A 14719-nucleotide genomic window follows, 5' to 3' on the forward strand; every position below is an offset into this window, starting at 1 on the left:
CTGCCCCTCCTCCCACTCGCTCTCCGTCTCCTCTGTCATCTCCTCCTCTCTCCCAGAAACCCTGACATATATATTAACAGATGTTTTGGTAAAAAAAAACACACACAGCTAGTTGCAACCATCACCCATGTTTAGTTTACTATAAAGTGCACAAAAATTAAACTTGCATTTGCTACTGCTTGCATTCCTTGAGAAGGACAGGTTTTTGCTGTGCTCCACAATTAAGTACCTGGAACACAGGAACCCTAACAGGACATAGCAATTTTAAATGAGGTCTTTTGGAGTATTTCCCTCAAATCTTGGAGATTGCACTGGTTGTTTTTTTTTTTAATAAATTGCCCTGATAATAGTACAAGGCTTCTCAAATGTAAAGCGCTGATTAGTTCAGTGAGGGAAATCCTTGACTAATTTTTGGTTAGTCTGGGTCTGATGACTTGAAGACACTCGGGCAATATATCCCTTAAAAGTGGGGCCAAGAGCACAGATCCTCACCCGCTCACTGGCAGTAGCTGCTGGACCTTCTCCTCTCCTCAGCTGTCACTCACCTATCCAGGAGCCATTTCATCAATGTATTTGCTGCTGTTTCTCCTCATTGCTGAAGGCCACTTCTCAGTCTCTTGGGCAATGACAAGAGGCATAACAGAACAGCCTGGTGAAATAACTGCTGGCTGAGCAGCAATAAGATGGTAGCTGCTGCTCCTTCTCCTCCTTGCCACTAGTACTCAGTTTCAGGAGCTCCAGTCAGTGGCGGGGTATTTGCAGGCACATGGACAGATGCTTGACCATGCTGATCAGATGAGATCAGATGTCTCTTGTTACTTTACTGATTAAGAAAAAGTCTATCACAGAACATCACATCAAATCACTGAAACAGTGTGGTCTACATCTGCAGGATACTTGTTACCAGTTGAATATATATTCTGAATCACCACAATAACAATGTGGTGTTAATTCTCTTTAAACACAGTGAAAATAATACAATACTGAATTTCGTTAACCTGCACTGAATTTTCCAGCACCTTTAGAATTGGCAGATTTTGGAATTTCTAGCCCACTTTTATAGAACAGAACCCTGAATTTCAAGTGCTGTTTCTGAAAAGTTATTTTTATTTAAAATTTATCAGTTGGCTGTCAAATGCTCAACACAAGATACAACATAATTGAAAGATTCATTTACAGGCACACGTGTACCTAATAGATGAAAAGGAGACCTCCTGGCTTGTGAAAAGAGATATCTGACCAAATTCAACCATTGGGGGGTAAAAATGGAACATCCTAATTGTCAACAAGCAATCATGTTGACACTTGGGGCTCAGAAATGAACATAACCAGAATGGCATGAAGCAGAGGGATAATACATCCCAGATCTCTTTCAACATTAGAACAGGCCATTTTTCCTGCTGAATGTATAAATTATTAGAACAAAACTGAACTCTAGGAAGTGGAGGCTTTTGAACAGCAAACTGCTCTTCTATATCACTTAAAAAGTGAGACTTGTGAGATCTCAATCTGATTCCAGAATTAGATGTATCTCATCTGTTTCAGACAGCCTGAGGATATAAACCATTATGTCACATATGGCTCCTCAAATATATGAAGGTATTTGTCCTACTTCATCTATCCCATCTTCTCTCACAAAACATTTCCCATAATCTTCAGACACATTAGCAGCATATATAACAATGAGATGGGCCAACAAACAGTTTTAGGGATAGTGCCACAATCTGGAGACTTAACCCTCCCTCCTAGAACATTTTAAAGCTCTGTGGAAACTTCTAATGAGTGCAGCTTTAACCATCTCTATTTATTATAATAAAATGTGTCGCTTCCAGGAAATTAAGTCCGATTCAAATGTAAGCAAAGGTGGAAGTATATGAATTCACACACATTTTGTATTCCGTTGATATTAAATGGCTTAAAAACAGTAATCTGCAAAACAGGCCTGAAAGTAGTTTTTGAGATAAAACAAACAGGTATTCTGAACGAGTGAATAGGCTTTTAAAAATAAGTCAGTTAAAAACCATGCATGTTTCTTTCTTTAGAACAGGCATAGGCAAACTTGGCCCTCCAGATGTTTTTGGGACTACAACTCCCATCATCCCTAGCTAACAGGACCAGTGGTTAGGGATGATGGGAGCTGTAGTCCCAAAACATCTGGAGGGCTGAGTTTGCCTATGCCTGCTTTTGAACAGAATTTGTTTCTCTCATGGCTATAAATGTGTGCTGAAAGTTGGTGGCATTGCTAGCACTATTCCAAGCTGAAGAAAACTTCCTTCACATAGAAGAGGATGTCATAAGTCCCCTCCCCACTCCCACCAAAATATGGAAGACAATAAATACGCATGAAACACTCAAGATTGATAACCCCTGAGCAAAGCACCGTCTTAATGTCAGAATCATGTTAAGGTATCTTGGAGACAGGAATCCAGATGTTCATTGATTTTAGCTTCCAAAACTTCAGAACTGCAGACAGGGCAGGAAACTTTTCTGTTCTCATCACTGGCAGAAGTAGCTGGCCTTTCTGAAGCTATTGGTTCATGCTTTCTCTTCAAAGAAGGGCTGGTCAACTCTGGATCTGTTTTTTGTATAAAGTATTTCTCAAAGGCAGCAGTGTCTTCCATTTTTGCCCGTTTTGTTGGTCCACCACTGGGTGTGCTGCTATTTCTATGAGATGAACTATGGGGTTTTGGAGTTGAAGTAGATGGTCCAGAAATGCTTTTTACTGGTGTCGTCTTTGAGGGTAAGTCCCATGTAACATTTATAGGGCTTGACTTTGATCTTCCTCCATTAAAAGAAACATGTTTAATGGGCGAGCCATTAACATTAGTGTACGCTTTTTTGTTAGCAACTGATATTTTAGGGAGTGTAACATAGGAAGCAAAGCTATTCTTATCACCTTCAGAAGGAAATGGTGAGGATATGCTTGCATTTTGAGGATTCGATCTTATCAAACCAGAAGGTGAATGATGTTGTGAACTGAGCAGCAATCTGTTCTTATCATTGCTTGGATTTGTGGTCCTCTCTGATGGTGACAGAATGCTTTTTCCTCCAAGGATATATCCTTTTCCACTAAAAGGAATTAGGTTCTGCATATTGCCTCCGTTAGCGTTTCCTGCAAATACGTCAGAAATACACAGAACAATCACATATTTGGAAAACATTCACCAGCAGCACTCTATTACATCTCTAGGAGCGATCATTCATCAGAAAAATCTTTCCCCCCGCTTAACACTTTTAGTTATGTACTCTTCGGTTTATGCTATAAACCACCCTGAAATATTAACTGATGAAAAACAGTTATGATGCTGGTAATAACATCATCATCCTCTGCTGGTAATAACTAAATGATATTCAAGTACCTTTGCCATCAGCTAGGAATTTTGATTGTGGGACCTTCTCTTTGCCTTTCTTGGTGTAGTTCTCTGGCTCCTTGACCTTGGTATATGTACCTCCACACGTCTGTTGGTGCTCAGCCCACCAGAAGTCATTTGCAGATGGTGCTCTATTCATTGCACGCTTCACATAGCCAAAATACGGCTTTTTATTTTGACATGGACCATTGCATCGCCACCAGTGCTGGCGATAGGAATCCACTTCATCATGAAACTCATGATAGATCTAAACATAACCAACAAGTTTTTCTTAATGCAGAACATTCATTTCCATTTTGCAGTGACACCAGATTAACTCACAGCCCACCGTGAAGATTGATGGAATCAGGCCAACCAGGGCTTCCCAAGTCACTACAGGCAAGAGTTCCACATGGATATTGGAGCTGGCCCCAAACACAGAAGAAAATCAAACAGTATCTACAAACACCAGAATTCTGTGGTCTGTTTCAAATATCAAGGCCAAACCATGGTTTGGCAACTGGAGGTATTCAGGGGCTTGTATGTTCAGTTCTACAGAGACACATGCTCATTTCCTGTCTTGCGAGATTCAGAGTTTGCTGTAATGTCTGAAGCAGTTGAATGATGGTTATTGTTAACAACATTTGCTTCCAAATTAGAATCTTAAACCCATTCCAAACCATAGTTTTTTATTTTTATTTGAAAGTTATGATTAACAATAACCACAATTTTCCCAACTCACACATCACACCATGGAGGCCTTCCAAAACTTGGTGCCCTCCAAATGTTTCAGACTACATATCTCACTAATCCCAGCCAGACGTACTAAGTAGTGTTGTCCAGAACATTTGGAGGGCACCAGGCTGGGGAAGGCTGCTGTGGTAAATGATTCATGGGGCTTAGTAAGGGGGGGCAGTTTAAAAAATGTTTCTGTTTTGGATTTGATATATTTAATAAGGCTTGTTTGCCTGAGGGTAAGTAAAAATGGCTACTTTTGTCAGGGGAATTGGAACGTGGAGAAAGCTGGGGTAGTTAGGGGGAGAAGAGACGGAATGGTGAGCTACTGAGGAAAAAATATGTGTCCTAGCTCCTAGCTTTCATATCTCAGTTTCTAACACTGTTTGGGAGTGGCTGTGGAGGACAGAATGGCTGTAAGGTGCAGGAGTCTCTGGCAGCCTGCAATGCCAGGGGAGCAGTAAGAGAGCACTGCCTCACAGGGAAACCCAAGCAACACCACAGCACCATAAGGGACTTAACTGGGGAAGAGGGCAGCAGTGTTGATTTTTATTGCACAAGAAAGGGCACAGTCTCGGAAGGGTATTGTATGCTGAAGAAAACATATTCTCTCATTTATAATAAAAGTCGCTTTAACCAAGATGTTCAGGGCAGCTTCCAAACGCCTTTCCCAGAGTGCAACTCTGGAGTGTGGCCTTCCGCCTGTGACACTGCACTTTAGTTACAACAAAGCAGGAAGTGGGAGAAGGGATCACCATTCATTAGTGATACAGAAGGAGAGAGCCTGGAGAATGCTCCTGACAGCTAAACCATGATATGGCTGCAATGTCTGGACCAAGCCAGAGTACACACCAGAGATTCTCTATGCTAATTCAAGTTTTCTGGATTATGGCCAAAAAGTGCAGTTAACACCTTATCAAAATCAGAAGAAATCTGGTGATTAGCTTGATATATTTGATTTTACATTGCAAAACTTACCGATGTCAAAGTAACCACTGACTCTAGTGTGCTTGTTTGTCGCAGTATCTTTTAAATCTAAACATTTAAAAGATTCATTTTATATTCCAAAATCAGTTTTACAAATCTACAAACTAGTGTTTGTTACACAGTATGCTTACTGTAATATTGGCTCCAGTTAGGCGGTTTATCCGATGCATGTGTTTGCAGAATTCCGGGCCATGGGATTCACGATCTTTGTCATTGTTAGTGACAAATAACAAGGCATGAATCATTTCATGTAACAGGGTCTGAAATTAAAATTATTACATGATTACTTAAATTGCTATGTCCTAACATAAAACATTTGATTACTTACTGTTAAGTTCGCTATGATAAGAAATAATAATAATAATAATAATAATAATAATAATAATAATAATAATAATAAATAATTTTATTTATATCCCGCCCTCCCCAGCTGAAGCCGGGCTCAAAAAATAAACCTTAAAATCTTCTTGCTTCCAGTTTTCCATTCTCTGGGATAAGTCAGACATGATCCCAGCTTCATAAAACCATAATTTGGGACACAGACATTTGAAGGGCTGTTTCCTCCCACACCAATACTTCAATGTGTTAAGATCAGCAGCTGATGCCTCTCTGGTTCTTACAGTATGCATCTGAGGGGCACCTGTTATGCAGCAAAGAGGGCTTATTCTGTACTGGCAGTCCAACTATGGAATACTCTCCCCCTTGAAACACAGAACAGTTTTGGGGATCAGCTGAAAACACACCTATTCCACCAGACATCTCAGGGAGAGCGGGGGTCGACCACACAGTTAGATTTTGATTGATTGCTGTGATTTTATCTTTTGGTGTGATTTTATCTGTTCCTTTTATTTTTAGGCTTCTAACTGTATCGGTTGATTTTAATTTATATTACTGCACCCTATGCTGGTATCACATAGAAATATTTTGTGAGAAATAAACACAATATTTCAAGGAGACATTCACATTATAAGTGGAAATAATGGGTAAAAAATACCACTAAAGGACATGAGAGGATGGAGAAGTCTCTGCAAGCAGCAAGGAGCTGCTTGCTTCTCCTGTCTTTGCAGAAGTAGCTGCAATATAAGATAGCTATTTACAGCACTGGTAAACATGGTTTTTTTCCAAAACTACAAGATACATTTGACTTTGGGAATGTACATATCAGCTGCAAGAAATGCACATGTTTGGGTTCACATCTATATACAAAACAGGAATACCTCTACAAGATCCTTTCTTGGTCGCAACTTCAAAAGTGGTTCACTGAGCCGGATGGAGCACATTCCACCACGGCCTTCATAGCAGCAAACTCCAGCACACCTAGAAATACAAATAAAAAAGGCAAATTGTTTACTGAGACACAAACAATACTTGCTAAGCATTAGGTACTTTTATTAAACATTAGGTGCCCACTGCTAGTGGCTGGACTAGACCTCCTGAGAGGTAAGAAAGCAGGCACTTTCTCCAATTCTGCTACAATTCAGGTTAGCATATTTAGTTTACACATAATGTCATCACACTGCAGCAAGTATGCTAGGAGACATAACAAGTTATTTATTTTTTAATTTGTGATACCATGCACTGCAGGAAACCTGTGGCCCTCCACATATTGTTGGATTTCAGTTTCATTCAGCATGGAGAATTGTCAGGATACAGCAATATCTGGGGGGTCACAACTCGCCCTCTCCGTTAAGAACTGCATCTCTCACAAAGGTCAGATAAAAGACAGAATACAACATGCTCCTCAAGTTGTAAACAAGGCCACACACAGTATACAAATACAGTGGTACCTCAGGTTACATATGCTTCAGGTTACATACGCTTCAGGTTACAGACTCCGCTAACCCAGAAATAGTGCTTCAGGTTAAGAACTTTGCTTCAGGATGAGAACAGAAATCGGGCCCCGGCGGCGCGGCAGCAACTGGAGGCCCCATTAGCTAAAGTGGTGCTTCAGGTTAATAACAGTTTTAGGTTAAGTACGGACCTCCGGAAGGAATTAAGTACTTAACCCGAGGTACCACTGTACAGAGAAGCTGTTTTCTGACTGTGTGCTTGTGAATACAGGGCTCATGCCACCTGGAACAAGACCAAAACTAGATCAAAGTCTCTTGAGTCAAAATGAGAGTACCCCTAAACATTTTTTGCAAACAAAAACCCACTATAATTATCATGATTTTTTTAGCATTTGTTACCCGCCTCCCCCCCCCCCCAGGTCCCAGAGCGAGTAACAGCCTTAAGGGCAACATTCAGGGCGATTCAGAGCCGCCTCTCCCTCGTCCCGCAGCGCCTTCCCCGTACAGCGTCATGCGCGGGCTCCACTTCACTTCCACGGCTGCCAGGCGGCCCCAGAAGAGGGTCTCGTTGAACTGCAGGAAGAGGCCTCGCACGTCGGGGCTCGGGTCCAGCAGCTCCCAGGCGCTGTCCACGACGGAGAGCGGCCGCGCCGGGGAAGCGGGCGACGCGGCAGGGGAGGCGGCGGCCACCGCCTTGGCCCCCTGAGCTTCCCCGTCCTCTGCCTCCCACTCCGCCTGCAGCCGGAGGGCCAGCAAGAAGTCGCCGTCCATCTCGCCCAGGCAGGATGCCAGCCAGCCGGCGGTCGCGAACTCTTCAAACTCGGGCGCATGCGCCAAACAACTTGCCCTAGGAGGAGTACAGAGGCGCGCCTCCCTTTCCCTCCATCCATACCCATCCACTCTGGTTTCGTTACGCGCTTGCGCAGGGCTGCATTAAGCCCGGAAGTGCCTCCCCGTGTGTAGCTCTTACACACTGAGTCTGGTTCGCCGTTGCGCCTGCCGCTCCACGCCCTCTCTCTTCCGTCGCGCTCGCGAGGTCGTCAGCGTCCGGCGCAGGCGCTCTGCCGGCTAGGCGTTTGTCGCTGGCCTGCTTCCTCTCTGCCCGTCGCTCCGCTCTCTCGTTGCTCCGGGTTCGGACATGGCGCTGTCTGTGGGCGAGGGGGCTGCGGGCGGCGGCGGCGGCGGCGGGAGCCGTCTGAGGCGGCAGCTGGAGTCCGGCAGCTACGCGGCGGAGGAGTACGTGAAGCAGCTGTCTCAGCAGTCGGACGGCGACCGGGACTTGCAGGAGCACCGGCAGCGCATCCAGGCGCTGAGCGAGGAGACGGCGCAGAGTCTCAAGCGCAACGTCTACCAGAACTACCGGCAGTTCATCGAGACGGCGCGCGAGATCAGCTACCTGGAGAGCGAGATGTACCAGCTGAGCCACATCCTCACCGAGCAGAAGGGCATCATGGAGGCCGTCACCCAGGCCCTCCTGCAGCAGGCCAGCGCCGCCGACCGAGACGACCCGGCCCTGGGGGGCGCCCGGCGGGCCGCCGCCGACCCCCACACCAACCCCTTCCTGGCCCTCTCGGCCAAAGACAACGCTGCCAGCGAGGAGGGCCGCCAGCGCACCCTCACCACCCTCCTGGAGAAGGTGGAGGGCTGCCGCGACCTGCTGCCGGAGAGTCCCGGCAAGTACTTGGTCTACAATGGGGACCTGGTGGAGTATGATGCTGACCACATGGTGCAGGTCCAGAGGGTACACGCCTTCCTCATGAACGACTGCCTGCTCGTGGCGGCGTGGCTCCCCAACCGGCGTGGCGCGTACCGGTACGATGCCCTTTACCCGCTGGATGGGCTGGCGGTGGTCAACGTCAAGGACAACCCGCCCATGAAGGACATGTTCAAGCTGCTCATGTTCCCCGAGAGCCGTATCTTCCAAGCGGAGAACGCCAAGATCAAGAAAGAGTGGCTGGAAGTGTTGGAGGAGACCAAGAGGAATCGGGTCCTCAGTGAGAAGCGGCGGCTGGAGCAGGAGGCCCCAGTGCGGGCCCCTCCCCCCTCCCCTCCAGAAGCCAGCAATCCTTTTGAGGAGGAGGATGAAGAGGAGGCAACACCAGAAGAAGAAGTGGTGGATTTGTCCCTAGAATGGATTCAGGAGCTGCCCGAGGATCTGGATGTCTGCATCGCTCAGAGAGACTTTGAAGGGGCAGTTGATTTGCTAGATAAACTGAATGAGTACCTGGGAGATAAGCCTGTGACTCAGCCAGTCAGGGAACTACGAACAAAAGTGGACGAAAGAGTCCGACAGCTCACGGATGTGCTTGTGTTTGAACTTTCTCCAGATAGGTCTCTACGGGGTGGGCCTAGAGCTACCCGCCGAGCTGTTTCTCAGCTCATCCGCTTGGGTCAATCAACCAAAGCATGTGAACTTTTCTTGAGGAACAGGGAAGCTGCAGTACACACAGCCATCCGCCAGTTGCGTATTGAAGGTGCCACTCTGCTGTATATTCACAAGCTCTGCCATGTCTTCTTCACCAGCCTGTTAGAGACTGCAAGGGAGTTCGAGACAGACTTTGCAGGCAACAGTGGATGTTATTCTGCCTTCGTTGTCTGGGCCCGATCTGCTATGAGGATGTTTGTGGATGCATTTAGCAAGCAGGTGTTTGACAGTAAGGAGAGCTTATCCACTGCTGCCGAGTGTGTGAAGGTATGAGGAAAAAATAAGCCCAAATGTGGGTGTATTATGCTCAGTCACACATGCACTGGATGACCACAAATTCATTCTTATAACTACTTCAGTTTTCCAGATAATGTCATAGAATACAGGGCAAGGAGGAAACCAGTGAGTCATTTAGTCCAATTCCCAGTCCTGAAACAGGGTGTTCTGTTTGTAAAGAAGCTGTGTAAATAATTTATTGCAGTAGCTGCATTGACTATCCTGTACTCCACATTCCCCATCACTTGGAGCCTCTCTCCCTTTTCAGCTGTCTTACAGTGTTAGAGTGCTTTTTGCTTAATTCTAAAGGAGAGCAACACAAACATTTCTTGCTCTTCTAGGAGCCTTCCACTTTAAGATTAGGAACAAAAGAAAGGGCGAGTTGTGTGGCATGACTTTACAGATTTTGGCTATCTGATCAAAGTATATTTTGCTATATTTGGGCATTGAGACCTTCTGGAGTTGTTACTTGTCTTTCAGGAAAAGGCAGTCTGTGCAGGATATCCAAGGTGTCTCCTCCCTGCAGCCAGCAAGAACAGCGAGAAGTGTAAGGGCCCACACCTGCTTCCTGCCCTAATCATGTGGCAGTCCCAAATACACTAGGAACAGTAGTGGGCAGGCTGCTGTGGGGGATTAAAGGGGGAGGGGAACCATGTATGCCACCTTGTGCTCCTGAGGTGGGACAGAGATGCAGTAAATAAATAAATGTGTTCTGAGCAATTACATTTACCCAAGTATGGAGAAGTTTGCCTGGACAGAATTGCTCCGCAACCCACTCCTCCAGTGAGCTGCCCTGATTAGTGGGAAAAGGTGATCTCATGTCTTTGCTCTATCTAGGTGAAGGAGACTGTCATGGGTGATCCTATCCTGCCAGGAAAGAGACAGCCTGGATAACCTTGCATTACCTGCTCCTCCGTCCAATGTGATACAGCAAGGGCAGTGAACCTGAGGTCCAGGGGCTGCTTGTGACCTCCGGGTGTCTCTGGACTCTCTTTAAGCCATATCCCTTTCGCAGGCCATACCCCTTACCTGCTCTACTCCACATCCTCCTTAAATGCTTTTGCCTGGTAGAAATGTATTATTGACAATGCCTCCTGCTTCCCTGGATGGAGAGATGTGTAGAATCTCCAAGTTTTGTGTTCTTGGGTTGCAGCCTACTGTACAAAAGTAAGGGTCACAGTCATTGCTCGGGCGTTTTTGTCTCTTGTCATGCACATCACTGGCATATGACACCCCCCCTCCAAGGTTTCTCACAAGCAACGCAACCCTCTGGATAACATGTTTCCTACCTTGGGATACAGACTGCCTTTTCCTGAAGGCCAGAATCGTAGGGATCAATGCTGGGTCATATCTTCTTCTCCCTAATGTGTATTGTGTTAGAAACTTGGATAGAAAAGCTAGGAGCCAAATGCCTTCTGGGACCTGGATTGTGGGCACCAAAACAGAATGTCTAGTTGCCACTGGGGGGGTGGGGGGGGGTGATCAGCAACACTTTTTATTTAATATTTTGATAACCATGAATTAATACACAATTCACATAAGCGACACATTGTTAATATCACATTTTCAGCAGAAATGAAATGTTTAATTTGGTGTTTACAATAAAAATATTGGTACCATACTTCAGTTTTTAAAACACTCTACTCTTTCTTGTTAAACTCCTTAACATATTGTCTATCTTTAACATATACTTTGAGGCTTCAAAGCACATACATTTCAGTATTCCTTGAGTGTCAGTCAGGTGCAAAAAAATGGCACCCAGACTTTTTGAGGTGCTCTCAAATGGAGAATCTTTAAGGTACAAAATGCCCCTGCCGCCCTGCTCATTTCGAACCCTGAATGTATGTCATGTTTTTCCTGCTGTTCATAATGGGATGATAGTTATCTTTTAGAGTGTCTCTATTGTGCAACTGCTTGAAGGTGTAGTAAAATTAATCATGTAACTTGTTATTGAAGGTGGCAAAGGAACACTGCAAGCAGCTCAGTGAGATTGGTTTGGATCTGACCTTCATCATTCATACCCTGCTAGTGAAGGACATCAAAGGGGCGTTGCAGAGCTACAAAGATATCATAATGGAGGCTACAAAACATCGTAACTCTGAAGAGATGTGGAGAAGAATGAATTTGATGACGCCTGAAGCTTTAGGAAAACTTAGAGAGGAGATGAAGAGCTGTGGTGTGACCAATTTTGATCAGTACACTGGTGATGACTGCTGGGTAAATCTTAGCTATACTGTTGTGGCTTTCACCAAACAGACCATGACCTTCTTGGAGGAAGCTCTCAAACTGTACTTCCCAGAGCTGCATATGGTTCTGCTGGAAAGTCTGGTGGAGATAATCCTTGTGGCCATCCAGCATGTTGATTACAGTTTACGCTGTGAACAGGACCCTGAGAAGAAAGCATTCATCAGGCAGAATGCATCTTTCCTTCATGAAATTGTCCTTCCTGTTGTGGAGAAGAGGTTTGAGGAAGGAGTAGGGAAACCAGCTAAGCAGCTGCAAGATCTGAGGAATACTTCGAAACCGGTGCGTGTTAATCCTGAAAGTACTACCTCTGTAGTGTGAAATGTAATCACTCATTATTTTAGTATAACATGTCATGTATACATGTGCACATTTTCAAACATACATTAACATTCCCTTTAACTAATTATGCCCTAAAAAAAAAGAGACAAAGACAAAGGGAGAAGAATTCAAGCAAGTACTTTAGTAGACGAGCCACATCTAGTATATTTTCCTCAAAGGTCTGGTTGTGGCATTTAGATAAAGGAGCTCATCTAGTGTCAAAGTGTGTTTTGGTCCAAAGGCTAATGAACTATTTAAATATAATTAGTACGATCAAGAATAGCTTCTGATAAGTATTTTACAGAAGTATAAATGATGAGATACACCTAGTTCTTCTATTATATTGACCTTCAGAAAGAGAAGAAGCAGTTTGAGAAACAAAAAGCAAATTTGCATAATTCCCTCTTTGATAACTTGAAAAAAGGTTGTAAAAACTACAGCAAATGCTTCTTTTCAAAAATTTGTGGCTTAAAATTCCTCTGAAAATTAAAACTTGGCAGGAGCATGGAATTCACAGTCTTACGTGTAGCAGTTCCTGTGTGCATTACTGATTCTTTGTAATGATAAATCTATAAACGTAAATGATGGCGGTCAAATACAAATGCTGTCGAAGTCAAATCCTGTCTCATTTGTGGCAGGTAAGAACTGGATTGAATGTGAAGTTGCTACATGGACTGCTGTTCCACTTGGGGATTGTTTTTTGCAGTTTTGTCACAGCTCCTTGGCAGCCATAGGGCCAAATCTGTTATTCAGATTTCTTAAAAAAAACACCACCCAAACCTACATTGTTAAATTAGCTGTGGGAAGTGCTGTGTCAAAAACATGCACACAATCTCATTATGGCCCTCTATACATTTTGTGGGGAGGGGGGGCTTGCCACCAGACGTGTTAATTGAAGGAAAGGTGTATCATCGAATCTAGGTTGATAACTGCTTATGTAATCAACAAGAATAATGACTTGAAAACAAATAAAACAGAGAATAGTTTTACATGTTGCCAAATCAGCCTGATAAAGGGAACCCCTGGAGAATTCATGATGTGAAAAACTACCCATTTGTGATCAAGTGATGAAGGGTGCAACAGGGGTGAGAAGTGACCTTGTACAAATAGCAAGGAACTTTTGAGTTACCATAAGTGAAAATTAGGGTTTGGGAGTAGAGGCACGTGTGCAGTAGACAATGAAAACCTGTAGGAAATATAACCAAGGCCTATTCCTAGCAGGCTCATCTGTAGCTCTGCACACAGTATGATTGTGTATAATGTAGGTAGAGGGTTTTAGGTTTTTATTCTTTTCAAGCATAGGTAGGTGTTATGTCTGCAAATTTAATACTGCCTAACATATTGTGAAATCCCCACCATGTTGTACACTGGGATTGCATAATTGACACTGAACCATAGTTAATGACACTAGGGGACATTTTTCCATGGACTATAAGAAGAAACAGCTAATGTTCTTTAAAAAGGTGTAAAATAAAACGTCTGGATTGTATGCTAAAAAGTATTAAAGGCCTTAATTCACAATTGTGGCCTTTGGAGATCTGTTCCCTCTGGTCTTGAGAACTGGTTTCACCATAAAACTGATAAAGGAAGCATAATTGTGAAAGTACAGATAGTTGGCCCCAGGAAAAAAAGTAATATGAAAAAATTACTTCCTTGCCCAGCATTGTAGAAATGTTTGGTCCAAATAGTTGCTTGATATGATGCACCTCTGTGCCCTCCAGATACTTTAGACTGTAGCTCCCATCAGCCTCAGCCAGCATGGCCGTGGTGGCCAGAACAGATGTGAGTTTAGTCCAAAACATCTTGAGAGCATCTGGTTGGAGAAGGGTGGCACAATGCATAGTGTTGTGGGACAAGTCACATCTTGCAAATGGTTAATTTTGCCTCTCACTGACAGTGGCTGGATGGCAACGGGGCTCAGCTGAGTGTGACTCATGTAGTGCAATTCCTCTTCCCTTGATCTCTATAAGAGTGGTGTAGAAGATGCTTAGTGTGGGGATGTGAAATATGTGGCCCTCTGGAAGTTGTTGAACTACAACTCCCACAATCCATTGGTCATTCTGGCTGGGCCTGATGTGATTTGGGAGTCCAGCATCATCTGGAGGGCCACGCATTTCCCATCCCTGCTTGAACATATTGTCTAATATGCATTCATGGTATATGGGCAGTTATGCCAAAGGATAGTCGGTATAATTATTTGCTCTCTCTGTGTGTGTGACACACAAAACAGCTTTGCAATCTCCAGTCATTGTATGTATGATTTTTTTTTTAAATACACACAAGGAAATCCCCCTCAGGACTGTTCATCCAGCAGACTGAAGAAGCTGCCATTTAATTAACAGAGAAACTCCTCATTGGGTGTTCAGTAGACTGCCGAAGAGGGGCCCACTGAACTATGTTTCTAGAGCAATTCTGGGTTTCTGACGAATAACAAATAGTCCTGGTGCTTAGTAACTTACGATTCTGTTTGTATCATGCCTGTGAATGTATGGAGGCCAAATTATTTATGAATGAGAATAATGCCTAAACATGCTGACTGTATTTGTATATTAACACAAATGACTGGATTAAAAAAGTGTGCCCTAACAATC

General features: G+C 44.2%; 2 protein-coding genes and 1 long non-coding RNA gene across 3 annotated transcripts; 2 read left to right on the plus strand and 1 right to left on the minus strand.

Annotated features, from left to right (window-relative positions):
• Positions 1-1084: 1084 nt before the first annotated feature.
• On the minus strand, positions 1085-7755 carry SPRTN (SprT-like N-terminal domain). Its single transcript, XM_081906893.1, has 5 exons — positions 7368-7755; positions 6290-6389; positions 5204-5332; positions 3360-3618; positions 1085-3112 (listed from the first exon to the last, which is right to left on the minus strand). The coding sequence occupies exons 1-5, from the start codon at positions 7631-7633 to the stop codon at positions 2397-2399; spliced, it is 1470 nt and encodes a 489-aa protein (XP_081763019.1). The 5' UTR covers positions 7634-7755; the 3' UTR covers positions 1085-2396.
• Positions 6387-7360, plus strand: LOC309367574. Its single transcript, XR_014167232.1, has 3 exons — positions 6387-6512; positions 6568-6855; positions 7100-7360. It is a non-coding gene; the product is annotated as an uncharacterized lncRNA (long non-coding RNA).
• Positions 7756-7909: 154 nt separating the features above from the next.
• Positions 7910-14719, plus strand: EXOC8 (exocyst complex component 8). The gene is made up of 2 exons (XM_081906848.1): positions 7910-9554; positions 11520-14719. The coding sequence occupies exons 1-2, from the start codon at positions 8001-8003 to the stop codon at positions 12126-12128; spliced, it is 2163 nt and encodes a 720-aa protein (XP_081762974.1). The 5' UTR covers positions 7910-8000; the 3' UTR covers positions 12129-14719.

Source organism: Podarcis melisellensis, assembly GCF_964234715.1.
Source record: "Podarcis melisellensis genome assembly, chromosome: 3".
Taxonomy (NCBI): Eukaryota; Metazoa; Chordata; class Lepidosauria; order Squamata; family Lacertidae; genus Podarcis; species Podarcis melisellensis.